The 27,733-nt window shown below is 41.8% G+C and overlaps 2 protein-coding genes across 3 annotated transcripts; one reads left to right on the forward strand and one right to left on the reverse strand.

The window, feature by feature from the left end:
* Positions 1-36: 36 nt before the first annotated feature.
* Positions 37-19,006, reverse strand: cramp1 (cramped chromatin regulator homolog 1). Of its 2 annotated transcripts, none has more exons than XM_049560407.1 (20): positions 18,909-19,006; positions 16,723-17,099; positions 14,298-14,500; positions 14,014-14,167; positions 13,326-13,409; positions 13,083-13,131; positions 11,902-11,987; positions 10,429-10,552; positions 9,966-10,047; positions 8,616-9,563; positions 7,408-7,585; positions 6,833-7,005; positions 6,661-6,735; positions 6,218-6,299; positions 5,855-5,965; positions 3,249-3,406; positions 2,363-2,549; positions 2,019-2,186; positions 918-1,063; positions 37-495 (listed from the first exon to the last, which is right to left on the reverse strand). In XM_049560407.1, exons 2-20 carry the CDS (start codon positions 17,096-17,098, stop codon positions 382-384), a joined length of 3,498 nt encoding a protein of 1,165 aa, XP_049416364.1. In that variant the 5' UTR covers position 17,099; positions 18,909-19,006; the 3' UTR covers positions 37-381. The 2 variants fall into 2 exon arrangements, with proteins under 2 accessions (XP_049416364.1, XP_049416363.1); XM_049560406.1 differs by lacking the exon at positions 18,909-19,006 and adding an exon at positions 17,481-17,790.
* A 902-nt stretch (positions 19,007-19,908) lies between these two features.
* jpt2 (Jupiter microtubule associated homolog 2) lies at positions 19,909-26,480 on the forward strand. The gene is made up of 5 exons (XM_049561731.1): positions 19,909-20,106; positions 21,103-21,254; positions 21,857-22,011; positions 23,195-23,231; positions 24,928-26,480. The coding sequence occupies exons 1-5, from the start codon at positions 20,051-20,053 to the stop codon at positions 25,209-25,211; spliced, it is 684 nt and encodes a 227-aa protein (XP_049417688.1). The 5' UTR covers positions 19,909-20,050; the 3' UTR covers positions 25,212-26,480.
* Positions 26,481-27,733: the final 1,253 nt, after the last annotated feature.

The following is a 27,733-nucleotide window of genomic DNA, read 5'->3' on the forward strand; positions in this document are numbered from 1 at the left end:
GACAAACACACAAAGAGCAGGAAGAGACATAAAAGATCAGTGAAAATATTTTGTTCAGATATGGCATAGTATTTTCCTGTACATGAGGTTGTGTTTTGTAAACGCATTTGTTTTTCTAAAGTGTTTGTTTTTAAAGGGCATTTCAACTTAAAAGAACAGTTCAGTGAAACCAACAAGTTCCGAACTCGCTTTGAACAATGGTCACTGTTATTATTGCACTTTTACAAACAGGGCAGGGATGGCTTTAAGGGAGGGGGGTTCGGTCTTTCTCCACAGCCGTCTTCTCATCAAAGTAGAGGGGACAGCGTTGCGACAGTCTAGACAGCGCAAACTCATGTCCTCCAGATGGCTGTAGGTCATAGGAGCCAGGTCCTCTCTTCCTCATGGCGGTGGGATGGAGGGCTCGGTCACAGCCAGCTCCTGAGCCAGGTCATTGAAGCGAGCGATGTAGTCGACGCTGCTCTCACTCATCATACAAGCAAGTTGAGAGTCCATCTGCGAGCACAACCAACCCGTTTTCAGTGTACAACAGTAATGTCAACGGTCTGTACAACAGCATTGATTAGTATCCCTTTATTTCCCAGGAAATCTGGAATTTTAAGGAATAGTTTGAGGGATTTTGTTTTCCCATTTCCAGTCTTTATGCTGAAATAAGTCAAATGTAGCTTCATATTTACGTGAGAGTAGTATCAATCTTCTCATCCAACTCTTGAGCATGCAACTGAATAAATGAGACCTGGATTTAAAAGCATCCCTCTTTTACTCCAATTAATCAAGAATGTTCTCAGTTTTTTGTAATTTTTGTCTCAACATGGCTTTGAGTGCATAACTCTCATACAATTGGGGCATGAAGTAATTCTTTCAAACCAACATTTTTTGCATTTACATATCCCTTAATGAGAAAGGACTCAACTTACTTCTGCCACATCAGGAAGGCCACGGGACTGAAAGGAGTCATGGGAGTTGCAGTCCAGAAGGCTAGGACCAAGCAAGGCCGTGCCACTGGAGGGGCCAGAGGGGGTTAGGGTGGTCCGCTTGCCCTTATCAGGAGAGACCATGCTGGCTGGAAGAAAAAGAGACAGACAGTAAATAGAAGAGACAGCTCACATGAAGAGTGGAAACAAAGTCGTCTTTATGGGACATTTCTGCAAGAGGAAGTTTACAGCTGTGTCTGTGTTACTGTGCATTAATAAGAGAATTAAAGTTTGAAGGCACAATGAGTTTTTTGTGAAGGCTGAAAATTTAAATATTTTAGTTATGTGTCTCACAATTTAACAAAGCTTTCATTTTCACAACACAGTTGGAAACAGACTTTTTGTGTGTTCAGTGTTCAAAATTTAAATGCTGGACAAACTAATCACATATTAAAGCTATAGTGCGTAACTTCGGTCGCCTCCCAGCGGATAATGCATTATTACAACTAATAAGCCGGCGGCACTTCCATGTACACAGAGTAATACTCGCCAGTTGCCACACACCATACACAGAGTGACACTTGCCTTTGTGGTGGGATCCACTTCTGAACCGCGTCTCGGCCGCTTCTCCGCCAAGTTGCTTTCTATTTCTACCTGCGCTTTACTGCTATGAGACTCTCCGCTCTTCCTCCCCCTCCCTTCTTGTTGTGAGGAAGCATTTCCTGTGTGCCAGCGCGGGAATGTCGCCGGTCGACACACATAATAAAAATGATATATATTGAAAAATACCGCGAGATGTTAGAGGAGCCGATCGGCTTAATCAGCATTGTGTCATCTCCTCTAGTAGTGGCTTGGGTGAAACGGACATTTACGGACCTGTAGAAGTTACGCACTATAGCTTTAAATGAACTGATTTTTAAAGTTTTCATTGACACAACAGAAGCAAAGACCTGTAGTCTGAACTTTTTTTAGTCAGCTAGTCCATCTCAAACTTTAACTTTAATTTCTTGTATCAACTGGATGGGAGGCACACAGAAGAGCTAAACAGAAGATCTGTGATAGCATTGCTTGTGTGTGTGTTTTTTAAGAGAGAACAAGACTTACAGAGGAGGCATCCCAGTGTGGAGTCAGATGAGTCGCTGGGGTACCACTGGGGGTCGTGGCTGGGTGATGGGATCCATCCTCTGGACGGGCTGACCGAGGGAGACGAGGCCAACAGTTTGGAGCCATCGTTGTTGCTCAACTTGGCTGGAGAGAGAGCTGCCTCCTCGCCTGCAGCAGAACAGGTAAACAGCCGTCATATATAAGAACACAAACATTTATACAGCACAGCAAAGCCCCTGAGCCTCCTTACCAGAGTGCACATTAAAATTGTCAAAACAATACAAAATAGTAAATCAAATATAACAACCAACATAACTGTTAGCACATAGAATAGAAACACGCACCATAGTGGGCAGAGTTGATGGCGAGCTCGATGATGGAGTCACTGATGTGTGTCTGAGGCTCTCCAGGGGCCAGAGCCTCTTCAGGGGGGCCTGGGAGCGAGATGTCTAGAAGCGAGGCTACGCTGGGTGGAGAGAGGAGGGAGTCCCCACCACCTGTCACTCCAGGAGACGGTGGAGGCTGACCATTCTGTGAAAAGAACAAGTGTAAACACTTAATCGGGGCTGTTAGATTTTCTAAGGTTTATTTCCTTAATGGATGAGTTTTTAGAGCCACGTGCATCTGTTTTCTATCCATCTGGGCAGGCTTGTGGACAGAATGACACTAAAATCTGTATAAACACACAAAACTTAGCTGTTGTGAGTCCCAACTCAACATCGGTATCTTATTGTTGCTTACACTGACAACAAAATTTAACACAGTGTATTTCCAGCAGGCTACATCATCTGATTCTTGTACCTCTACCTGTGAATAGAGCCTGCACAAGCAGCACTTCATTGTGGCCTTTCCCAATAGAGTCCCACTTCATCCTCACAGTAAAGTAGTTATTCTTCATCATGTACGGCAGCCCTGAAGGTTTTACTGTGTATCCTAACAAGTTGTGACCTGCATTCATGTTGAACCACAGATAGTCAGCCCAAAGTTCATCCAGCATTGATCTGGCGTTCAGAGACCGGGCATTATAACCACTGAATTTATCAATCATCACATCTGATCTAGTGGTATGTATTCAGAAACTAATAACTTCTGAGATTTGTTCAATGGTCATGTAGCAAAAATGTGGAGGTGAGGAGGAGACATTAAACCCAAGAGGGAGGGATATGTAGACACCAAGTGAAGCAAAGCTCCTAGTTTGTATGTATGTTTGTGAGTGTGTGTGCTGCTGACCTCTGGGACATTGTGCTGGAGGAGTTGAGCGTCTGGCTCAGCATCAACGATGGGTGTGTTTGCGAGCAGGGTGCTGTCATCAACAGGGGGGGAGTTTGGCTCCTGACGGGGACTGCCAGGGATGATACCTGCAGACTTAGCTGCCAGGTCAATGGCACCTGAAAGAGTATTAACAGTTTAGAAACACAAGGGATTTGTCACATCAGCACATACCTGATGCATATTAATTGTAACTGAAGGCCCAAATGCACTGAAAGTGATAAATGACGCACCTCATCTGACGTGCATCAGTTGATGCTCCCATGGCACGCACACAGCATCAGATTTAAAATGCAAACACCACAGACTCAACAGTATTTTAGGAAAAGGTCGCTATTTAGTCAAAACTTTTGTATATGACAGATAGGGATGCACCGAAATGAAAATTTGTGGCCGAAGCCGAAGAAAATTAAACGCTCGGCCGAATACCAAAGTACTGAATACCGTTGTTTAGTTTTTCATTAGTTTTTGCAGATGAACCCCCTCCAGATTAGTGTTGTCACGGTACCAAAATTGGGACCCATGGTATGATACCAATGAAAATATCACGGTTCTGAGTAGTATCACCATACCACAGCGAAAATGAGGCAAATGTGTCTTTTGTCATTTATAAAAAAGATAAATCACTTCTCTATAATACATCAATGATATTTGAATGGAATAAATTACTTACTGACTTATTCATACCTCAAAAACAGCATCAATAAGTGATTAACATAGCGGGGATCAAAATAAAATAAATAAATAAAATAAAAATCAACCAGCCACCCTCCTCCCCTGACAAGTAAAGAACAGTCCCTAAAGTGCGGTGAGGTTTGTGGGACGTTACCTGCCACAAAGAGAGTAATGTGAACGGCTCGTTTCTCCTCTGACACGTCACATACCTGTGTGCCGTCACGGACCGGCTGTCCAGGTACTATGGCCGCCGTATTTGACAGGAATACATTCCTGTCTGTGTCTGTGACCCCCGTTCAACCCACAACCGGCGGGATTCGCCTTTTGTTTCTGCTGCTGGTTGAAATCTGTACTCGCACAGCATGCTGAATGATTTATTTTTCTCGAACAAAACTATTTTTAGTCCCAAATGCGAGTGCAGTGACGGACGGAGTAAAATATCACCACTGCCGACATTTTACTCCGTCCGTCACTGCACGCTGTTTGATTGCGTTATCAAAACACGCCGCTATTATTCGGCCTTGCTTTTCACTTATTCCACTGAATACCAAATGTGTGTTTTTGTGCAATATTCGGTCGAATATATTCGGTTACTGAATATTCGGTGCATCCCTAATGACAGACTCTCAATTCATTTTCTATTTATATCTATTTGAGTAACGTTGCATGTATTTCCAAAACCACAGAACAAGCAGTACTTGGGGAAAAGGTCGCTATTCATATGTAGGCAGGCTCTAGTTTGTATGCTTTACAGAAACCCCCATTAACTTTCCATACATTTCTATGTGAGTAGCCAATGACGTTAAATAAGGCAGGAACACAACTGTTTGTTGCGTGCTGCTTTGGTCAGTTGGTTGGCGGCAGAACACTGGTGAAACAGCCACCTCATTTTATCCTTTATTTTTTCTTCCAGGTGGTTGACAGCCACATAAAGCACAGTTAATCAAAAGGTAGCCTACTGTGGCTGCAGAAAAAAGCAGCTTTGGTCGCTGGATCCTCATTTGACACTCCATAAGCAAAACAACGTTGAAGCAGGGTCTTTAAAGCAGTTTCACATGCCTCACAACGCTTTTGGTGCGTGTTCCGCCATATAAACCAGTAAGTGTAAAACGTGTGCGTCAGAAGCTTTCAGTGTGTTTGGGCCATGAGCATGTGAAGATGGACCAAAAAATTTCACTTCACCATTTAGCTCAGCAACCAGCAACAATTTCAATTTAATATGCGCATTTAAAGCATTAAAAATCAAAAACAAAAAATGGTTATTTCTCATGGAGAATGCTCTTTTTGTCTTCTTCTCCTGCACAAAGAGTACTGTTCAAAAACATATTGACTGTCAGAGATCATGTGGGAGTAGTGCCTGCACCTGGAACATGACTTAGGATAAAAATCTAGAGAATCCAGAGAACAGTATCTCACACAAAAATAACTTAATTTTACAAGCTTTTTTGACAAAGAAGGACAAATATTTTTAAGAATATTGTTTGTGGTGTGTAAAAAGCCCTTACCAAGGACTCTTAAGAGATGGCAGAACAAAAATATACAAACTAAAAACCAGCCAACTGCTTGGTAATGTAGAGGGTTACTTTTAATTTGGGAATAGTTAAATTGTTTAATTCAATTTTGTGGTTTATGTAGTCTTCCTGTTTTGTTGAGCCCATTTAGTGAAAGAGTCACATCATCAAATATGTGATTAAAACCTAGTTAAAATAAGAGTGAAGATATAAATACGTGCTACTGTTTTTTTGTTTGTTTTTACAGTTACTGGCAGACAGTAGATGACAAGAAGAGGTTAAACTAACACTCAAACTTCAACAGTGTAACATAAATTATACTCCATCTATACTCCATGTAATAAAACAAAAAACTGATTAAACAATGAAAGCAGTACATACTGGAGAGCTGGCTGGATGCTGCAGAGCTGGACGCTGCCGGGGATGTTTTGGACAGGAGGGGGCGGGAGGAAGGAGCTAGGCGAGCGTGGATTGGCCGGAAAGATCCAGTTCCTGAGGGAAGAAACAGGAAGTGAGAGAGTGAGAGATTAGCAGAGTTGTTTTTGAAAAACAGAAATGACATTTATGTTACGTACAAAGAGCACAGTAAGCAAGTATATTACCAACAGCTGCACATAAATAAGCCTATTCAAAGACCTTTTTTCAAGAACACAAGTATGCTGTAGTTTAACAGTTTTATTCGAGGTTTAAACATTTCTCTCTTCTACTGACAACAAATTGTCCTGATGTCCTGATGAAGCGTACCTGTTGCAGAGGAGTTGGAGAGGATGGAGAAGGAGCAGACATGCTGAGGAGTATCTCCTGTAGTTCGGGGTAGGAGTGTTCGCTGTGGACAAGACAGAAGTAACTGAACTGAATGCACAGTTTGTGAACACAGCACAGAGAAGCACTATAAAGACATTTACAACACAAGTGCCCCTAACCTGGTATGTTAGACAAGTACAAGTTACAGAATCAAGTTTTTTTTGCAACAGTTCTAACACAAACTCAACATTTAAATATGTTTTATGTTTTATGCTACATGTTCAATACCTGTAGAAAGTTTTTCCTCTGTATCATCCATACCATACTGTCCATCATGTTCAACAGGACAGTTTACACTTTTATATAAAGCAATAGAGATGTGCTGGTGTTCATTGTGATACTACACAGTAGATAATTAAAACACACTTATGCTCTTCTCTTACCTGAACTACAAGTGGTTTCCGAAGTTGTCTGTTTCGAGGTTTTCTCTGTCTTGAAAGGAAAAGATCTGACTGCATCTGTAAAAAAAAAAAAAAAAACATATTAATATTAATGTATATTCCTGTGAATGACATATACACATTGTGTAAAGACTAATGCACTGCTCTATCTTACACTGATGGAGTCAAGCTGCTGTTTGAGGGCTAGCTCAGCCTCCTTGTTGGGGGAAAACATTCTGTTGTGCCGCGTGCTGTTGGGAGGCAGTGTGGTGGGAACTGCAAACACACCGCTTTCTGTGTCGCTGCCCACCGTTGATCCCAGTAAAGAGCGGGGGAGGTTGCGTCCACCTAAAGAGGGGAGGAACAAGTGAGATATGTCATGTTAAGAATAATGTGTAAAGCCATTAAGCAGCAGCCGGTGATTCTTTGTGTTAATTTCCAAACAAACACAACAGCGAGTACAGTTTGTTTGAGCAGTGGTTTTCAAACAGCACTGGAAAATACAGGACACACAGTCAGTATTTAAACAATCACCTATTAAGCAGGAAGGAGTTGCACTACATAATTACTTCTCATGTCAAACACAAACAACTACAGCAACATTAGCACAAACACAGATTATCATTATGCAAAAACCTAGTAGCCACCGTGCTAAAGACCGCAACTACAAACTTAACAAGGAATGAGCTACACTGAAGCTGGATGGACATTTAGTTCCTGTGGTAGTATGTGAGAGAGAGCCACAGATACCTGAGACTCCAGCATTTGGCAGGTGTAACCGGGCCCCTCGGATGGAGGCCTGCTGCCGGCCACAGCTGGGGCTGCGAACACCTGGTATGGGAACCTTCCCTGGAGGTGTGAGGGCCTGGTTTTGCTCCTCTGGATGGTTCTTGAGTGGTGATGTGGCTGTAGAGCACAGCTCTGGAGCCTGGTGGAGAAGACACATTGTTGACACCATCCGCTCTACATGTACATTTCTAAAGTCCCTTTCGCACATGCACTGCGAACCTGAAATTATCTAGAAATTAGACAGAGGAGCTGTATGCGAGAACGCAAATGTCCGAATCATTTGGATCAGACGTTAAACGAATTTACCCTGCCAGCTCCCTGGTACAAAGTCTGTTCAATTGAGCCCCATATGTAAATAGAGCAGGTCATTGTCTAGAGAACTCACAGTGAGCTAGTGGGCGTGTTGATGACATTTCTATCATGCAGCTCACACAAAAACATTTGAGGGTGAAGAAGATGGGTCACTTACTCGAAGACACCAATAAAAATGTCTTTCTGGAGAGACAAGATTCAGAAGCTTTTGTCAGTACGGGCAGAACACCGAAATCCAATCGTCAGACAAATCCAAGTAACAGCAAGAGACTCGGTTGTTTATGACCAAATTACAAACCAGCTACATGACCGTGAAGAAATCCGCATCATGTCCTGCCTCCAGCACACTCTACCCAGGCGCCACACCTTACCTGAGCCAAATGGAGTAGGTCCAGTAGGTGTGAACGCTTCTGACCCTGACAATCCCCTGCTGCGTGCTACATGTGTGAAAGGGAAATTTTGGATGATTTCTGGACCTGATTCTCTGGACATTGTCCAGTACTTGTATGACAAAACGGCATAAGTCATTATGATAAATATGATAAGCCCAGTGATAAATTTTACAAATACATTACATTGTACATGTACTTGTGTTTAACCTCTCACTGTGGAGAATTTGTTGTGGATGAATTCACCTTGCAAGGCAATTTTGTGAATCCACAGGATACTTGCATTCTTCATTTATACTGCTGGAATACATGAAATTACAAGTCTTCCACCTTTTGCCATGTATCTTTAACTTCCAAATTGTAACAACTCTGCACAACTAATCACGACATTCAGAGGTTCTGTTCACAAACAGAAGATAAAATGAGGATCTGGCAGCAACACTGTAAGGAGTAACCGTTAATCCCTACCAAAGGTTTAGGATTGACCTCAGTGGAAACCAGCTTGAGCAGGCAGCGCAGAACCCGGTGTGTCCTGTTGGGCTTGAGCTGTGCCATGGCTTGTCCATTTTCTTCATTGCTGTAAGGACCTGCAATCGGCTGCCACTCGTACTCCAGCTGCAGCTTGCCAGGCTTCCCAAACATCAAGTAGAGTTCAGCCAGGGTGACGTTCTCTGCGTCACGGGCGTTCCAGCCCTCCCCTCTGATCTGCTCAACAGGCCGTTCTCTGGCTGCCGGTGCAGAGCCTTGCGACATCCCCTCCTCTGAGCCAGTCAACGGAGGTCTGGCTGGGGGAGTCTGGTTGGCCTCTGGGGAAGAAGTGCTGATGTTCTGCTCCTCTTTGCACTGCTCTGATGAACTATCTGTACCGCTACACAGTTTCTCCACTGGTAAACCAATACTGGCCTCCACACCAGTGCAGGTCTTTCCCCCTTCAGAGGGTCCGACCCCAGTTCCCTCTTCCCTAGGAGCCAAAGTCTGCATAGAAGAAGCAGGGGTAGAAACCCACTGAGGTCTCCTCTCCTCTGCCTTTGTAGAACAGTCTTGTGAAGGATCAGGGTTAAGGGGTTCAGGTCGTCGACTGTCACCCAATACAGTCACTGAGGGACCACCAACAGCAGCAGCAGTGGCGGCGCCTCCTCGTCCAGATTTAGTACCAGTCCGAAGTGGTGGAGCTGTGTGAATACCCAGAATCTGAGCAGCTGGCAATTCCTTGGCATTAGGCCGGTTCTTGCCACTCTCTAGCCAGTGTACGGTGCAGGAGGCCTTGGAGTGAACGACACGTGCCACACCAGGCAGTGTAGTCAAAGTGCTGCTCTCAGCTGGGTAAAGAAAGAGCTCCTCCTGCTGGGATTTGCTGGGAGAGACTGTGCCGGACTGGCCACCCTCCAGAGCCTCCCTCTCCCTGAGACTCTTAAGCTGAAGTGTCACTGTCAAGGACTCAGACATAACATGACAGAAATAGGCACATTTACAGTAGACTAATGTTTACAGCAACATCAGTGCTCCATTCACATACCAAAGATGATAAAAATATTGTACTGTGCAACATATTGTAGCACGTTATTAGCAGCTGGTTCTATAAAACAGATACTGTATCAAAGGGTGATAGAAAAACTAATATTAAATTGTTATCATCTTATCCCATCAAACTCATATAAAGGATTGTTTATATGAACAAGTTCACTGCTCCACTGTCACATGATGACTTTGTATCACAGACATGCTCTCTCATACTCTGTGCAACCATTTTTTTCTAAACTGAAATGCAATCAATACAGCTCCATGAAGGTGCAAAACATATGATGTTTTAAAGGATACAATCCGCTGGTCATGGTACGCCCACTTCTGTTTCAGATACTCAATGAGGCTTGAGACTTTCCTGTGAAGCTCCACCACCATCCTGGGTTGGAGAAGACACCAAAAGACATACTTGATGATCTACAAGCTGCTGTAGTAACATGGAGCAGAACAGCGCTGGGCTGCTTCTAAATATACAGTTCTTTAGGTCACACTTAACTATTAATAAACACATATGAGAATAGAGATCAACTTTAGTCATTGATCTGGGCAACAAAAAATGCTATTACATGTATTTAGTTAGAATTTGTGCTAACCATTTTCCAAAGCATGCATGTCTTTAAATGGATTTCTGCTTCTTGTGATTATTCTGTTGCAAACAGGCAAACATTTATTTAATTCTTGTGTTGTCATATGTTATGCTTTTGAAAATGTTTGTTGGTAATTAACTTCTCTTAGACATTATTAAACAGGCATGTCTGACCTGAGACGAGGGTTGTGGGCTAGACTCTGAACACGGGCCCAGGAGTGATTACTGCGTGGTTGAAGCTCCACTGCCACCTTCAGGGGTAGACGCACCGGCTTCTGGTCCTCCTCGTCACTCACTCCTGCAGACACACACGGACACAGTGAGACTGAATCAGAAACACCAACAAACATCTCTCCGTGAGAAAAGGTCAGATGTTTTTTACAGAGCAAGAGCAGGCGCCCAGTCAGAGGAATTTTGTGAAGAAATAAAAAACTTAGTATTGCCACAAGTACACAACAACACACTGAACCTAAAAAAAAAAGACAACCTCAGTGGTACTGAAGAGGAAACTGAACAAACCAGGACGAGGCCCTTTGCCAAGATTTTCTGCAAAACACTGATACAGCAAAGGCCACATCCACACTGATTCGTTTACATTTTAAAATCGCATTTTGAAACACAAACAATCTCCATACACACAAGCTTTGTAGCACCATTTCAAAAATAATCCATACTAACACACCTGAAAAAGCATATGATATGTCCATTTACGTACACTGAGCACAAATGTGCCGATGTAAACAGGAAGCATATTGTCTACTCTGCAGTTGGTTACATAAAATACTACAGAGAAGGTGGTAAATAACACCGCAGATTTCTTTGCTTGGACCAACAACAAGATGAACTGTTAATAAAAGTAACACACGAGTACAAGGCAGTCGAGGTGGTGTAAAAAAGACTGAGAGTTGGTGCAAAGCAAATACAGTAACGTTTTAGAGCAATAACGTGAACATTATCCACTGCTGACGGAAGCCATGGCGATGGAATGATGTAATGTAAATGATGTAAATATATGTAAACCTATAGCTATCATAATTTGGCTTGACACGTCGTGACTGTTCAGACCCATTCGGCAAGCAAATGTGGGTGTCTGCTTAATTGTTTTCAAAAGTCTCAGTCTCTGCACATCCAGATGAAAATGCAGTTTTAAACTAAAATGGGGTCAGCAGCATTTTCAAAGGTTTCTGTTTTAGGGACTCCAAAACAGTGGAGCGGAGCGGACGCTAGGCATAATTTGTAGCAATAGTTATGCGGATTAAAATGGAGATGTAGTAGGGTGGATGTAGCCCAAAAATAAACACTGCCTACATGAGAGAGACGGCAGATGAATGGTGGGATTCTAATTTTCCATCCTTTGATCAAAGCAAATGTTTTCTCCAAGTTTGGTGAGTGGCTGTTATTGAACAGAGGGGCAGATGCCAGTCGGTCAGACCAGTCATCTCCATCATCTCCCTCCTGCTCCTCCTCCTCACTTTCCTCCCACGTAGTTACCATGGAAACACCACTAGCCCACACGCTGCCATTGTTATTGCCAAAACCCCGCCCCCACAAACCCTGTTCCTCACTATTGCCTCAGTTTATATTTTCAGCACTGATGTTTGTTTACTTTGTATGTATGTGTCGGCTGTCTGTGCATCACATGCTCACCATCTGGGTCACAGAGTTTCTTCAGTGCTCGGCACATGGGTGCTTTGATACGCAAGTTCCTCCCTTTAGAGCGCACAGTGGTGGCCCTGGATAAATAAGACAGAACAGCAGTGAAATGTTGAGAAAACTTTTCTAGATTACATACACATCACAGAATACGTTAAACAATTGTCATAAACAAAAACGTTTTAAAACTCAGTAGCCATGCAGTAAGTAATTCAATACCATATCAAGCAATATTTTGAAAATGGTGCTTTAAAGGGACAGTTAACCCCAAAATCAAAAATACATTTTTTTTTCTCTTACCTGTAGCGCTATCAGTCTAGATTTTTTTTGGTGTGAGCTGCAGTGTTGGAGATATCGACTGAAGTGATGTCTGCCCTCTCTCAAATATAATGGAACCAGATGGCAGTTGGCTTGTGGTGCTTAAGACGCCAAAAAACTCAAAACTCAAACTCAAGAACAATGTCTCTTTCCAGAAATCATGACGCCATTACTCAAGGTAATCCACAGACCTTGTTCTGAGCATGTAAGAACTATTTTCTTTCTTCCAAACTACACCCATCAACTATATCACCAAGCAGAAGGAAGTGTGCATCTACTCATGGACAAGAGGCTCATGCTTGTGACAGTGCGAGATGTAAACATCCAAAAGAAAATAGTACCTACATGAAACTGCTTACAACAAGGTCAACAGATTATCTTGAGTAACCGGGTCATGATTTCTGGAGAGAGACATTGCTGTAAAGTTTTTAAAAATATTTTTGCTATTTTAGGCACCACAAGCCGAGTGCCATGTAGTTCCATTACATTCAAAAGAAGGCAGACATCTTTACGGCTGATATCCCCAAAACTCCACAACTCCCACTAAAGAAATCTAGACTGATAAATAGCACTTCAAGTAAGAGGAAATATATGTATTTTTTTCAATTTGGGGTGAAATGGCTCTTAAAGATCACTGTTCCTGAAGCTTATTTCTTGTAGCTGTCATATGTCGTCATGACCTAACACTGAGGGTGAAAGCTTATCTGTGTTTTGCAGATGTGATATAGTAATTAAAATCAAAATCTTGACAATCCCAGATGTGTGTATGTAAACATAAAAAGCCAATGTTTATTAACAATACCAATGAAAAAAGTGTGAGTGGGCGATATGTTTTTTCAACTTTACTACAGACTTACCCTTGCTGGATTAGTTCGTTCAGCTTTGTCACGTTCTTATCATCCATTACTGTCAAAGACAAAACACAGAGCTGTTTATGACATTGTCCCTCAGGAGCAGCTGTCCCCCGTGATTGGGAGGGTGCAGCATTTAATCACATCCCTTGCGTCCCAAACTAACAGCAGAAAAACACCCACACGCAAAACAACTTTTAAAAAAGGCATGCATTCATCCATTCATTCACATGTGGAGCCTTCACTTACATCCTCCAACTTTTTTGCGGAGCTCAGCATAGCAAATGAGGCCGTACAGCTCTTGAGAGGATTTCTTGAGCACTCTGGAGTACACTGGGAAGAAAAAGGTGGCACAAGTCATAACAGTGCTGTAACATGTGATGTATGTGTGCTACATAAAGATAACACAGCAGTCACAGTGAGGACTTTCAAGCTTATCTGGAGAGGTTTTTAAACATATGTTTTGGGACAGAGTCTCCCTACCTCACAAAGTGCTATAAAATCAGTGAATAATAAACACTAAGGCCCAGTTCAACCCCAGACATCTCTAACGGACACAAAAGGATAAGTGGGATGAGATGAGACAGTATAAGCTGTATGCTAATATCATTTAAAAATTGAGAGTAAAACCCTTTGTAAACTCAGATTCTGCAATACTGATCAACAATTACACCGGCTTTGCTTTTTTTACACTGAGCCAAACAACATCTGCAAAATTTTAGATAGCATGCCGGTGTGCAGCACAACAGTGTTGGCATCCAGTGTGTAATTTTACAGATGCCGATTCAGCTCTGTTTCTACCTTTGCTTTGCTATTTGTACATTTTATACAGAATAGCAAGGTAGAAGTCTGGCACGACATTCCCATTTTGAACCAGCTGTATAAAAGGGGCTTCAGTAAGGGTGTTTTTGGGTGACAAAAATAAAGAGCAGCTCACCATTGGCAAAGTCAATGTGTTTGGAGATCTTGTGCCAGGTCCGGTAGTAAAAGTGGCGAACCTGCTCCTTGTTCTTCACCATGTTGGCTGGCTTGCCCCTTTTCTTGTACTTCATTGCAATGTTGTTCTGGATAGCCTCAAAATCCTTCCCATGCTGCAGACCAGAGTAGTAGAGGTGATTAGGAGATGATAAAAACAAATGCAAACACTTCAAATGAATGCTATGTAACATAAGGTAGTGTCCATTTTTGACCTGCAACAATCTGTTTGGGTCTACGCTTTACCTCGTAGAGCCCCTCAAAAAAGCTGTTTTTGTCCTCTGTGCTCCACGACTCCCACTGCCGACGGGCTCTCTTCTGGTTACCAGCTTGCTCCTCCTTCTCAGAAGACCCTTGGCCCTTGGAGGCCTTCGACACACCCCCCGTGGAGCCGGCCACAGGCCCTGACTGTCCCACTGTCCCCTGGGAGGAAGAGCCATTCTCTGCCCCTGTGTTACACAGAGACGAGAGCCCACAAATCCATCAGTCATGAAACACTACGTCAAAAAAACACAACTTTAATAGAGTAAAAAAAAATTAAGGATGTAGCCAAATATTTGGTTGACCGCCTGGGTTGTTTTGTAAGGCATGGAAAGAAAAATACAATTGTAGTTCATGGTTTGGGATATGTTAAAATGCATGCACACAAAGCCACCCACTGCCATTACACTGCACAACCTGCAGAGCTTCCCCTTCTGTGGTTCAGCTCTGGCAAGGAGGCAGGAAAAGCAATCAGTCCCTACGGCCAGGTCCACAGTACACAGGTCCAAAACCAACTCCTGGTGGGCTCCAATAGCTGCGTTTACCCCAGCGCAGAGCACAATGCCAAAGGCATTAACACAATCACAGAGGCAGTCGCTGTTGAAGCGCTGCACTATTTTAAGGTAAATGTAGATTTTCAGCCAAAACAGGGGTTCATTTACAAATACAAATCTCTGTGTTGGTCACAGGCACTAACCTAGATTTGTCTCTTTCAAAATAGATGAGCACAAATATAGCATCATATCAAAATAAGTTGGGCTTCTTGGTCAACTGGTTGACTCTTAGCCAATCTAAATATAAAATTGATGAAACAATCTGTCTCTCTACAACAACAACAAAAGAAATCCACTAGTCATACCTGACAGAACACACCAACTCATCGATATACTGTACACAGTCTGTTTGATCCAAGTCATTTATAAAAGCATTTTTAAAGAAAGGAAACTGACACACTGTCATTACAGAGCAGCATAATTACACAGACTGAAACAAGGCAGTGATAATTTCTCACTAAATCTACAAGACAAAAAAATGAGCAAAGAAGATGAGGAGGGTGCAGATTGGTGTCGCACTTCATTAACAGGCTTTCACAGTGAGCAAAAGTCACCTCAGCTGGTTTCACACATACTGCTGGACATTAATGTTGCTGCCCCACCCCACTGCCTCGCCTTCTGTTAGGGTTTCTTTTGTGTTTATCATTGTTTGTAAGCAAAGGTGCTCCAATACCATTTTTCTTCCCCGATATTGAATCTGATACTTGAACTTGCGTATCAACCGATAATGACTACTGATACGATACCATTGCATTAAAAAGAAATAAATGAGTAGCTGTATACTACTAACCCCATACGGATGTGAAATGATTATCATTGTTGTGTAGCATGGCTCAGTTTAAACCCTAAACTGGTGAGACTTTTCAGTGTAAAATATCACCAAATTGCCGACATTTTGCTGACAGCTAACGTTGCACCATTTATCTGAAACCAGTTCTTCTTTTAGAGCAGCAAAAATTCATTTAATTTTTGACAAAACTGCTGTTTTATCTGGGTGCAAAACCACTTTAAAGTTTATTAATAAATCATATGGTCTTGCTTTGGCGCATAGACTTGGGTACTCGCCAATAGCTGATCCAGCATTTCAAGCAGTATCAGAGGCATTTTCAATACTGGTACTGGTATCAGAACAACTCTATTTGTGATCAGTAATGAGGCAAATTTTTCTGTGTGTTTACAAGTCAGCAAAGCCTGAGAGCCTTCAGCTATCTCTGGCTTTAGTTTTTTGTTTTGGCACAATGTTACTGTTTAAATTTACCAATGACAGTGTCTAAGAATTGCTAAAATGACAGTGTACCATTAAGGCATTTACTTTTTGTGTTATTATTTGTGTTGATTAGTACGGATAAAATCAATATAAATATTACTTTAATTGCATCCTGTTTTTTTTCCTAACAAAAAATAAATTAATAAATAATTAAAAGTGCTAGCAACTGTCCTGTTTTCATTTCCATGCAGGGATACTTAAGTCTAAAACTTGTGGTTTTCTATGCATACATTCACTTGATAAGACAGTCATGGCAGCCCCATGTTTTTAACGCCACAGTGGCAAGTTTCCAAAAACAAATTGAATTGGAAATAGTCTGATTTTCATTGATATTTAAGTTCTGGTCTGTGACTCTTCTCCTTTCCACAGAAATGGTTCACAGGATGGTTTTGCAACTTGGGCAGGAGCAGCCAAAAAATCTACCCAGAGTACAACCCAGCCAGAGCCCCAGAGGGAGTATACAGCAACAAAACCTGCATCAGTTTAGCCATCACTGATAAACAAAGTGTAAACACTGTGACAACTGGGGGCAGACCCCCTGCTAATCCCACCTATGCACACTTTTCGCTGAGCTGGACACACACAGTACCTTTCGATTTTGCCCCGCCATGTCCATTGATGGTCGAGCCGATTGAATCCTTCCGGATCCGTTTACTCGGAGGTCGAACGCTTGATCGGAGAAAATGATGCTGGTCGTGACACGGAGGGGCGGACTCAGTTAAGGTCTGGGAATGCTGGGTTGAGCCAAGCCCGGCTCGGTTCGGCGGAGAGGCGGGGAGAACCGGAGCTGAACCGGGGCTGAGACCCGTGGTTGATGGATTAAGAATTTCCACTCCGTCGTCTCCCTTTGTACTGCGCTCCTCGCTCGCCTGCTCTCCGCTCTCCTCCTCGTCGCAACCTTCGGGCTTTCTGGACGGATTCCTCCTCCCATCGACACCGATCCCCTCCCTGGAGCCCAGTGTCATGCTGCCAAAACACATTCAGAGAAAATTTGTTACATTAGGAGCAAAGCGGTGTGCAAAATTAACTTCTAAAGACGACGTTCACTGTCTCTCAACATGGCCGCCGCTGTTTGTTTCAAATCCCCTCACCAGTCCCGACAAAACAACACCAAATATATGCATTTAACGTCTTGAGATAAATTACATTCAACAACCAAAATAGTTTAGTAACTGACGGCGGTGTTTTACCAAGTGTCTCTCGGCTCAAATGGCCAATATTTTAGGTTGAATTTCAACTAAATTCAAATGCGAGCGCTTTTCAGTTTAGCGCCCTGCAGAAACGACAACGAAACCCCTCGGTGCATTCGACCTCTAAATAAAGTGTTTATTTAAAACACAATTTTACCCATTTTCGTGCTCTTCGCTAGTAGGCGACGTCTTCTTTCTCTTCACCATGAGTCCAACCGGTTATATTGACAAATACTGATCAAATTGAGCATAATAAAACCGAGACCGATCTCTCCGCTTTCTGCCCTCTCCTTGCTCCTGCTTCGACTGAGCTGAACTCTCTGCGCAGTTCAACTGTTTTCTATCAGCAACAACATTACTCAATGCTTCTTTGCATCAAGAAATAAAACTATAAACCCACTGACAGATACGATACATTCACTGCATGCACTGAAGAAGAATTTACTGTAGCATGTGACAGTTGAGCCCATTTGAATTGATACGCATAGATAGTTTTATTAACCTGTGAGCAAGTGGACTTTGCTTGTCACTACGTCACCATCGCCTGCAGAAATAATGTCTGCAAAACAATTTATTTTATATACATCCTGTAATTGTAAGGCTTTGTGACAACACTCTATTTGCACATATTACTATCACTTCATACAAATACTTCAAAATATGTCAAAATGAGGAGCGGGCTTTAAGCGCCCGGTGTACAGCAAGATGTGGTGTATTACGTCTGTAAAATACTGTCATGTGTAAACATGACTGCATTTATAATATTGTGTTTGCTCGATTGATATCCACTAATCTATATATTTCTAAATAATCGGGAGTGTAGCAGCCCAAGCGGATGACAGCAGGAGGAAGCTCGACAAAGAAAGATTAATTGGATATGAGTAGCTTGAGCATGAAAATGACGAGGGGCGTCCCCCTTTCTACATTCCCATACAGCCTTTACATTTCTGTTGTGTGTCATTTAAACGCAAAATCCCAGATTTCATCATCCACAAAGTATAAATGATCTAACAGCAGTGAGAGCCCAAAAACTAGTAGAAAAGTTTGTTTTTACTTGTGCTCTTAGAAATCTTACAACTTCAAGTAACTGGAATGCTGGTAAATGACTGTCACTATAATTTAACTTATGCTAAATGTCAAAATATCGTTTCACCCTAACTCCAGGTTAATCTAAAATCTTACAGCATCACACTGATTTCTCAGTTACATTGCATATTGCCCCTGCAATGTTACAGTCATATCAGCCTTGTGATTATAGTAGTCTAACCACTGGTCTGGTGTTACACCGGAAGGTTGACATTATTCAAGAAGTGTAATGCCGTAATAGCCAATAATAAAGACATTATTTAAACTAACGGTTGTCGTTAACTTTGTTGGATTAAGCTGTATTACATGCTTATAAGAGTCGCCTCCATACATAACGTGGTACCTAGCATGGCTGCTGCTGTTGGCTAGCTAACGTTAACACTATGACTGTCAAACAACCCACAACGCCACAAAAACGTCTTGTAACACGATGGTTATTTTACGGAGAGCCTCAAACAGTTTGTTAGAAAAATAACAGTAATCAAAGTTTGGGAATTACCTTGGATGGAAGCCTGTTGGTGATATTACCAGTCCAGACACAAGCTAGCATTGCTAGCTGGCGGCAGCCGTCCAGCTTGTTACCGATGGCAGTTCCTGCGGTTCATTGTACACGCGTTTAGGCACGCCCACTACAACTCGACAACAAATCCTGTGATTGGTCAGGAAGACACGAGGACGACGGTTAGAATTTGATTGACAGGCAGCTCCGCCAATTGTTAGTGGGAGAGGCCCTGCGATGGACCAATTGCCATTCTCTTCCTGTTGTGCCATGTAAGTTATCGAATATATGTTTTTAAAGTTTAAAGCTAGATTGATTCTTCATTAATCTAACATTTTCACTCAGTAATAAAGCGTTATTTCAACGAGATTGGATCACCGCAGTGGGGAATTTGGCGCTCTAAAAATAAGTTCCGCCCAGAAAGTGATTGACATTTTGACGATCAAATCATTAGGCGGAGCTCAGAGGTTGCGCTTGAATTCAACACTGGCGTACGCCAAAAATCACCCGGTCAAGCAGAATCAGAATGTGATATTTACGGCTGGCACCCAAACACTGATTTACAGCAAATGTTATAACGCGCCAGCAAGAAAGCACAGAAAATACGACACAAAGGGATTCGACTAAATAACATCTGCGCTTCAGTTTAGTTGATATCACAGACCCAGGTCACGTTGCCTTTGTTCAGGCCAGGCGCCTCGGTGTCAAAAACAAGCGTAATATATGGATATTAGTTTATGGGTTTGTTAGTTTAATTTCTCTAGGAGAGACTAGCAGGGCGGAGTTTTTGTTTATTTGTTTTATAAACGACATGTATAAAATTTACATTCATTAACCGATGTATCAGTGGCTTAAGGATTGCTGTTACTAAATAATAGTTTTGTCTCAAAATACTTCTAGACATGGATTACTCAGTACATTTTATCAGGAGGGGTACCAGGTGACATGAAACAAGCGCCTCTCATCACTCAGCAGATTGGCAGTGGACCAGTTATATTCCTCTGTGTCACAGTTGGGTGGACTGAAATTCTTCACTACGGAGTTTGGTTGGGCACACGCAGGCAGGGGGAACTTGCTGGTCGTCCAGTTGGCAAACTGACGAAGTTGTCTTCGGAAACTTGAAGGCTCACAACAAAACCACTATGACTTCGACGAACATGTTTCAAGGGTTGGATAGTGCTTCAAAACCGAGTTCAAGGTGAAGAATGTAGTCGTGTACTTTGGTTATCTGCGTAAGAAATGGCCGACAATGTCTTATTACGAGTGTAGGCAGTCGCTCGGTCAGCTAGTTTCTCAATGTAGGTTAACGTTATGTGACAGGAGCTCTTCGTGGGTTTTTGCACCATCACTTTTATGCTAATGCCTTAACATAACGCTAGCAATCAGCGGTGTTATAAGTAAGTTAAGATAAACATCTGTGTGGTAGCTCGACTTGAGATAGTTTGGTTTGAGTTGTCTTGCGTTAGCAAACTTAAGAGTCAAGAATTAACGTTAGCTTTCAAGCTAACATCAGGCGTTGTCTGCTGCGCCTGCGGAAGTGTGAAAGCCACTTCTGACTGCTCTTCTTTGTACTCGCCAACAACGGCTTTGTGGCCACATTGTTCGAAGGAGACTTAGTTTCCTCCTACTGATTTGAAAGCGTCAGTTCTTGTATCAGCTCGGCTAAATAGTCCAGTTTACGTATCTTGAGGCTTTTAATAACGTGGGAAACTATGGCCTCAATTCTAACAAGCCGGAGATATCAGACGTATGGCGCCATGCCCTGTGTGTAATCAAATAACCTGTTATGTAGTTGCGCACAAGCTGTCGGCTGTACTTAAACATTTATAGACAGGTTTCCTTCTGTTTTCTACGGGTCCTCTTTGTGTGCCCGATTGCTAAGATGACATCATGTTTTAAACAGTAGTCAGTAAACATGAACCTCCATGACACAGAGGCACTCTGAAACCATTAGTGTCCACTCTCATTTGGCGAGGATAAACATCCTCTGACTAGTGTGACTCCTTTAAGAAATTGGCACTCTTATATACAGTATGATATGATTTAGTGAGATGAATTACAAGTAGATCAGTAAAAGTATCCTCTATCAATATTTGAAGTCTGGCTTTGCCAGGTGCAGAGTAATTGATTTTAATGAGACATGGATGAATACATTGAATAGTATCCTATAAAAGTAGTCTTTCATCTCCTGCAGGGTGTTGCAGCCTCCTGGAGGTGGCTCCAGTAACCTGTTTGGTGGTTATGAAGACGACTCTGCAGCATCAAGAAGACCTAATAAGATGGCCTCTACAGTCTTCGCTCCACCAGAGGAGGTCCGGAATGTACCCAGACGCTCCAATCCTCCAGGTCAGATGAGCATGTTAGAGCGAATGGATGTGCTGACTGAGGCAGGCCAGTCACAACATCTATCAGTGTCCAGGACTGTGTGAAAACTGCTACTATGTTGTGATAATTCCAGTGCAGACACTTTCACTGTTGTCAGTGTCTGAATGTGATCCACCTCCAGATTTTGTGGAGTATCTATATTGAAGTATGTTTTCAGTCCAGTCTGCTGTTGAGAAATGGTCTGAGTGCCATACAGGTACTGCTGAGTCACCCTGCCTTATCTGCCTATTTTACAGGGGCATTAGCATCCCTGAAGTGGTTAGTGCATTGCTGCCATTGTAGTGTGTGTGTGCAGTATATGGCCCTATAATTTTCTAATGCACATGATAAGACGCCGTAGGGTGATTGGTCTTTTTAAAAGCACAATTCAGGTATCAAACTGTTTCTTAACCCCATATAAGTAACCGTAAAAAACATTCTGCCACAGTGTCATAAATCTAAAGGAACACCAATTGGGCAGAGCAGTTCAAAAGCTAATCAAAATGAAATGTGACAGAGTGGAGTGTGTTATTATGACGCTGTCAATGCTGCAAAACTTAACACACATCTAATACTTTATGTAGGTGGCAAGAGTAGCGGAATATTCGGGGAACCTGAACCTCCAGCTCAGCAACAACAAAAACCAAAACCTCCCGGCGGACCAACCAGCAACATATTTGGTGCTTCCGAGAGTGCACCTGCCCAAAACCCAAGTCGAAGCCATCCAAATAAGCCAAAGGTAGGCCATGCACCTACATTTTATACTCACTATGTCTATACTTTGACTTAATGTTGTTGTTGTTTTTTTCTGTTGTTTGTTTGTTTGTTTTTTAAATTCCTTTTACCCCAACTAGCTCACCAGCTAGTCAGCTTTTACAGGAGTAGTTCCCCTCCAAATGAAAAAGTAATTATTTATCTACTCAACACTGTGCAGTTAGGATCCAAAGGTCTGCTAGCTACCTCATTTATCCAATACTTGATCCTCATGTTGTCCTGTGTCACATACTCCAGTGTATCAGTCTGTCTTCTCCACGGTCAATAATGTTTGTGCAATCAGACTATTGTTAGCTTAGGCTGCTGAGGCTACTGCAACAATCTCAGTATTGACACAAATAAATTTCAAGCAGAAACTTCTGAGAAATCACTTTAGCAGTTTTTTGTAAACTTCTGTTGAGGTTGGTGAAAGTGTTTGTATTGCATACAGCTGTTTGCTTGCAGCCCTGGAAAGGCATGTAAACACACAGAGGTGTTTATCATGCCTGGAAAAACAAAGTATTTTTTTTTTACAAGTTGCTGTGCTTGGATTCATCTTGAAAGGCCTTATTTGCTGGCAGACTGTGAAGACTTTTCAATATCAACAATATTAATGATGATTTACTTATACAAGTTCAAAATGATGATGGGGTGTAAGCCTAGACTTTTTTTAAAGCCTTAAAAAATGTTGCCCTCCTATGCCATATTATCCTTTACTTCTTGCATGCAAAGAATGTGCTATGGATGCCACTAAATAATACATTTATATGGTAATCTGCATCATAGATTTTCAGAGTTGCAAACTTGGTAAGACCACTCACAGCGTGTGTAATGGTCAGTTGTTAGCTATGACTTGTTTGGTCCTTTACACAGTGCACATGTGATGGAATTGTGGATGAAAATGTTCAGCCATGTTGCAGGATGTAACGATAAACGTTTAGCTCTATTATTTTAACTGTCCTTTTTATTTAACTAAGTACAAGTCTTATTGAGTTTAAATCTCCTTGTCAAGAGACCCCTGATGAATACTAATAGTCATGGAAGTTGCACTGTTGTACTAAATTTGAGCAGCCAGTTTTGTTTTCTATTTAAATGAAAAAGAGATCCTGTTTTAAGTCCTTTCAGTGATTGCATAGTGAAAAAACTCATTTATCTTTAATTTTTTGCAGGACAATCTAAGTGTGGGACCTGAACCTGAAACACCAGGTGAGTTTGTTACATAAAAGAAAATGTCCTTTTTAGAAAATTTGTTTTATATTGAGTCATCTTACTGCCTGTAGCACTAAAAGTACTTTTGTGAAAGGGTCTTGTTCTTTAGACCACAGAGATTAGGATATAGCACAGTCTTTGTTTTTGGTTAATGAAATGTAGATTTTAAGTTTTGCCAGGGCTGGAAATTAGCATCAGTCACTAGCCAAATGCTGGTAAAATACACAAGTGGCGGCTAGATTTGCTTCACTTACCAGCCAAAACAAACAATGGTAATCTATTAATTGACTGTTAGAATTTGGAAGCCACCAACCGTTGTGGCAGATGGACAAAAAAGTTGATAACCAACCGTGAGTTTTGCATCCATCAGTTATATGACAGATGAATAAAGAATACTCACTGTTGCTTCAAAGCAACGTAACAGAAGAAGTTTCTTTACAGTTTGAGAGTGGCACCACTGTTGTAAATGCAAATTGTGCCTGCAGGTTGTAGACTGTTTACTCTGTGCTGACGTAAACTGTAGCGATCTGTCTTACCGTTAATGGGAGAACAACGATAGTCCAACAGGGGAGGTCATATCCCTGCCAGTGTCCCTTTTGAAAGATTGCAGTCTGGCGAATATGATGCCAGAAGCAAGAACCATGTCGACTGACGGGGTGCGGTAATATCACAGGATTTTACACAGATATGACTCCACGGAGTTTTATTTATTGTGACATTGGAGATGATCACTAACCTAACAAAAAGAATGACAGTTTTAGGTTTGTTGAAATACGGCTTGTGGTTTCAGCCCATATACATAGTTTGATGAGCTTTCGCATGTAGCCGTTGGCATCTGTAAAAACATTAGTATAATTTTTGTATGACCAATTGTGTTTGAGGTTTGGATTTTCACAACAATGTTTTCATTAACGTACACTTTGGTCTTTTCGCCTCACCAATGTAACATAGTGTAAGAACAGAGGTTGAGTGCACAGAGTGGGAATGACAAATGCCATTCTGTCTATTACAAGTCTGTGTATAATGTAAGTCGGGGTGTGAAACATACAGCCCATAGGCAGGAACCGGTCTGCCAAAGGATCCAATCCGGCCCACTGGATGACTTTGCACACCTAATAATGCACTTGTGAAGGCCAAGAGCAGTCAGGTTTCAGAAGTTTGACCCTGAGTAGCCCTACTTCATAAATGCTGCTTCAGAGATTTTTCCACCCTGACCAGAGTATGGTTCCCAGAAAAAACTATGAACACATATTGTGGTCATATTTAAAAATATTCAACATTGAGAGAATATATCAGACTTCTATCTTAAAACTATTGGTGGAATCTTTTTTGCTAAGATGTGCCAAAACGTTTGATTTGTAAATGGTTTGTAAGGCAGAGGTTAACATACTGACTTCCTCAATAGCTTCCACTTTAGTTTGGTGTTTCGATGCCAGTGTTACTTATATATACATATTGTTTGAATTGCACTTAATGATCTAAAGACATCTCAGGTTGTTCATCATGTTTTATGAATGGATGAATGTTTTCAGAATGCACACAGGAAAAAAAAAAATGTCTATTAGTTTTTTTCACTCAAGTCTCAACTGTGACTCTTAAAAGATGTGAATTCTATAATTTGCTCTAGGTGGAAATGCTGTTTGTATTCTTAGGATATTATTTTGTTTAAAGCTTCTTTCTTTCCCTCTCCAAGCACCGGCACCCGCACCCGCACCCGCACCCGCACCTGAGGCAAAGGTGATTCAGCCTGGGGTGAAGGAGGAAGCTGCAACCCCAGCTCCCATGCCAGCCAAGGAAGAGCCTGCAGCTGTCCCAGCCACTCCAGAGCCTGAGCCCCCTTCTTCCACTTCTTCTTCCTCACCTCCTACTGAGACTGGTGAGCTGAAGAACCATGAGCCTCATCTGGGACCGAAGCCTCGCTCTCACAACAGGGTCCTCAACCCCCCTGGTGGAGTGTCTAGTGTGGTATTCTACTGATCAGCTGAACACACCTCTCCTCCTTGTTTGTGTCCATATACTCCTTGTCTGCTCCCCTCTTAATCTTCTCTCATTCCAACTCCCCTCTCCCCACGGTTACTTCACCTGTACATTTAAACACAGAACAGGAATTTTTGTTCTTCTCACCAGATTCCTATTCATATATCTTTGCCTCAACTTCTTGCACTTTCAGCCCTGTTTCTGGCTTCCAGCCCTTCGTCCACTTCTTCTTATTCTTTGATGAAACCTGCAATAATTCAATCTCCAACCAATCAATCGACAGGCTCGCTATTACCTAATCACTTAAACTGTGACACTGTTTTATCTCCATGTTGCGGTTACTCGTTTCACGGTTTCTGTGTTTGTAAATGTAGTTTAGTGTAAAGCACAGTTTGTCATTTTGAAAACGTTTTTGCATCTCAAGAATGGTTAAGACATTGGAGTGCTTGTTCAGCTTTAAACAGTCCTCGATTTTATTTTTTCGGTGTAAAGAAAATCCTGGCGTAAAAATCCACTGCAGACATTTGGTCACATTTCAAGGTGTTGTTTTAAGCCATAATGTGTAGGCGTTCAATCAGCAGGGGGGGATAGATCCTCTCACCAATGTAAAATGTTTCAGGGAGTTCCACTAGTGCCACCTTTATGTGTTGCTGACTACATAAAACCTTATGTTTGGCAGTTTTACAAAATAATATATGTAATGACTGTACAATCGAAGCCTTATATCAGCTTATCTTTTTTCTTTCTTGCCTTCTCATTATTCGGCCCTTCATTTCATCATGTATCTAACATTAATGATCTTCTGTCAGAGCACAAACTCTGTGTCAGCATAGATGCCAAAAATTGACCTTGACACAACGGTGAATGCAATTGTTTACTCCCGAATGTTTCTGCTTCCTTAAAGAAAATTCCATTTTGATTGTTTGTGGATGTATTGTGCAGGTACTTTTCTGCTTTGTCCTCATTGCTTGCTTTATCTGAGAACGTGGCCTTTTGTTTTGTTTTGTTTTTTTTTTTTTGCTTGGGGTAGGCCTCTGTTTATGTTTTAAATTAAAACGGCTGAAGACAAGTGAACTCTGGACAAGCGTGCGGCCTACCTGAGTCCAGGTGGGCTCATTGATGATCACTTTTTCACTCACTTCATGATGCACATTTATGGTATTCTGGTGCCAGCCTGTCCCCTCTGTGTTGATGTGCCTGGCAGGCAATGAGCACAGCAGAAGAAGAAAATCCTGTGTATTGCAATAAAACTGTTGTTTTGCATTTAAATTTTGCTTATTTTGTTCATTCTCCAAAAAGACAGGAATAGACCTCTCAGAATATTAACTTTTTTAATATTACTCATTAAAAAGGAGTATAATAAGTGAAATACTTAATTTGACTTTACTTTTCAAGAATGGAAATACCATGCGTATTTTGTGAAATGTTTGTCTAAATCAGTGTAAATGTGACCTAAAAACTAAGACTTGTCTGCTCCACATTTATAGCTCGTTCTTGAATCACTGACACTCATGCTTTTGTCCAGATTTGCCCTTTGGCAGCACTCTGTGCAAGCTGCTTGTGCTAAGACAAAAGGGCCCCTTTTTGGCCAGGAGGAAAATGTAGTTTTAGCTTTGCAGCTACACATTGAAATGTGCGGTACTGCTTTTTTATTTTCTCCCTAAAGCAACACTCTAAAAGAGCAGTCAAAATAATACTTGTACATGTGAGTGTACACTGACACTGAGTGGTATAATACTAAACTAGGTCTCCTATATTCTAGATTTAAGCATTGCTTAACATTGTATGGCTTAAAAGAAAAGCACTTCAGGAAAGGAACAATCAGTTCAGATTGCTTTAGTGTGTGTTGTGGAGTGTTGGAGATTTCGGACGTAGAGATGTCTGTCGTCTCTCCTTGACGGCACTTAAAAAAATAGATTTGAAAAACTCAACAGCGTTGTCTTTTTCTGTAAATCATGACCCGGTTACTATAGATAATCCACAAGCTTTGTTGTTAGCATTCTTATGTTGGAAGCAATTTCTTTATACTGAACCACACTAGGGTTGCAGCAATATACCGGTTTTAAGGTATACCGTGATATAAAAGTTGATGGTTATCATACCGTGTACATTTGCTTATCTACAAAAAGCATCTGGATGGAGAATCTCTCCTTTAGTTTGGCTATTTTCAGAGGGGAGAAATTCCGAAGTACTGTGATACCGTTAAACTGATATTTTCTTAGGTGTTTATCATACAGTGAAAACCTCATACTGTTGCAATCCTGAACTACACCTGTGAACCATAATACAGTGCAGAAGGAAGCATGCATCTGCTGCTAACTGACGTAACACCACTGAGCTAGCTAAACAATCTAGACTGATTAACAGCACTACAGATAAGAGGCACGATATGAATTATTTATTTGGGGGGCTGAACTGTCCCTTTATAAATGCATTTCCTAAAAAACGACAGCCAGAAACAGCAGTCAGGAAAAAAACGGGGGGGTTTGTTACTTGTACATGATGTCAGCCTTGAAATCAAA

This window comes from Epinephelus fuscoguttatus, linkage group LG19, assembly GCF_011397635.1.
Source record: "Epinephelus fuscoguttatus linkage group LG19, E.fuscoguttatus.final_Chr_v1".
Lineage (NCBI taxonomy): Eukaryota > Metazoa > Chordata > Actinopteri > Perciformes > Serranidae > Epinephelus > Epinephelus fuscoguttatus.

Excerpts from the sequence above, each read along its gene's own strand:
- cramp1 (XM_049560406.1), bottom strand. The coding sequence starts at position 17,530 with ATGGTGAAGAGAAAGAAGACGTCGCCTACTAGCGAAGAGCACGAAAAT. Across the intron at positions 17,100-17,480 it reads AGCGAAGAGCACGAAAATGG|CATGACACTGGGCTCCAGGG; the intron begins GTAAAATTGTGT and ends GTGTTTTGGCAG. Across the intron at positions 14,168-14,297 it reads TTTTTGAGGGGCTCTACGAG|CATGGGAAGGATTTTGAGGC; the intron begins GTAAAGCGTAGA and ends TCTGGTCTGCAG.
- jpt2 (XM_049561731.1), top strand. The coding sequence starts at position 20,051 with ATGACTTCGACGAACATGTTTCAAGGGTTGGATAGTGCTTCAAAACCG. Across the intron at positions 21,255-21,856 it reads CAGACGCTCCAATCCTCCAG|GTGGCAAGAGTAGCGGAATA; the intron begins GTCAGATGAGCA and ends TACTTTATGTAG. Across the intron at positions 22,012-23,194 it reads GCCATCCAAATAAGCCAAAG|GACAATCTAAGTGTGGGACC; the intron begins GTAGGCCATGCA and ends AATTTTTTGCAG.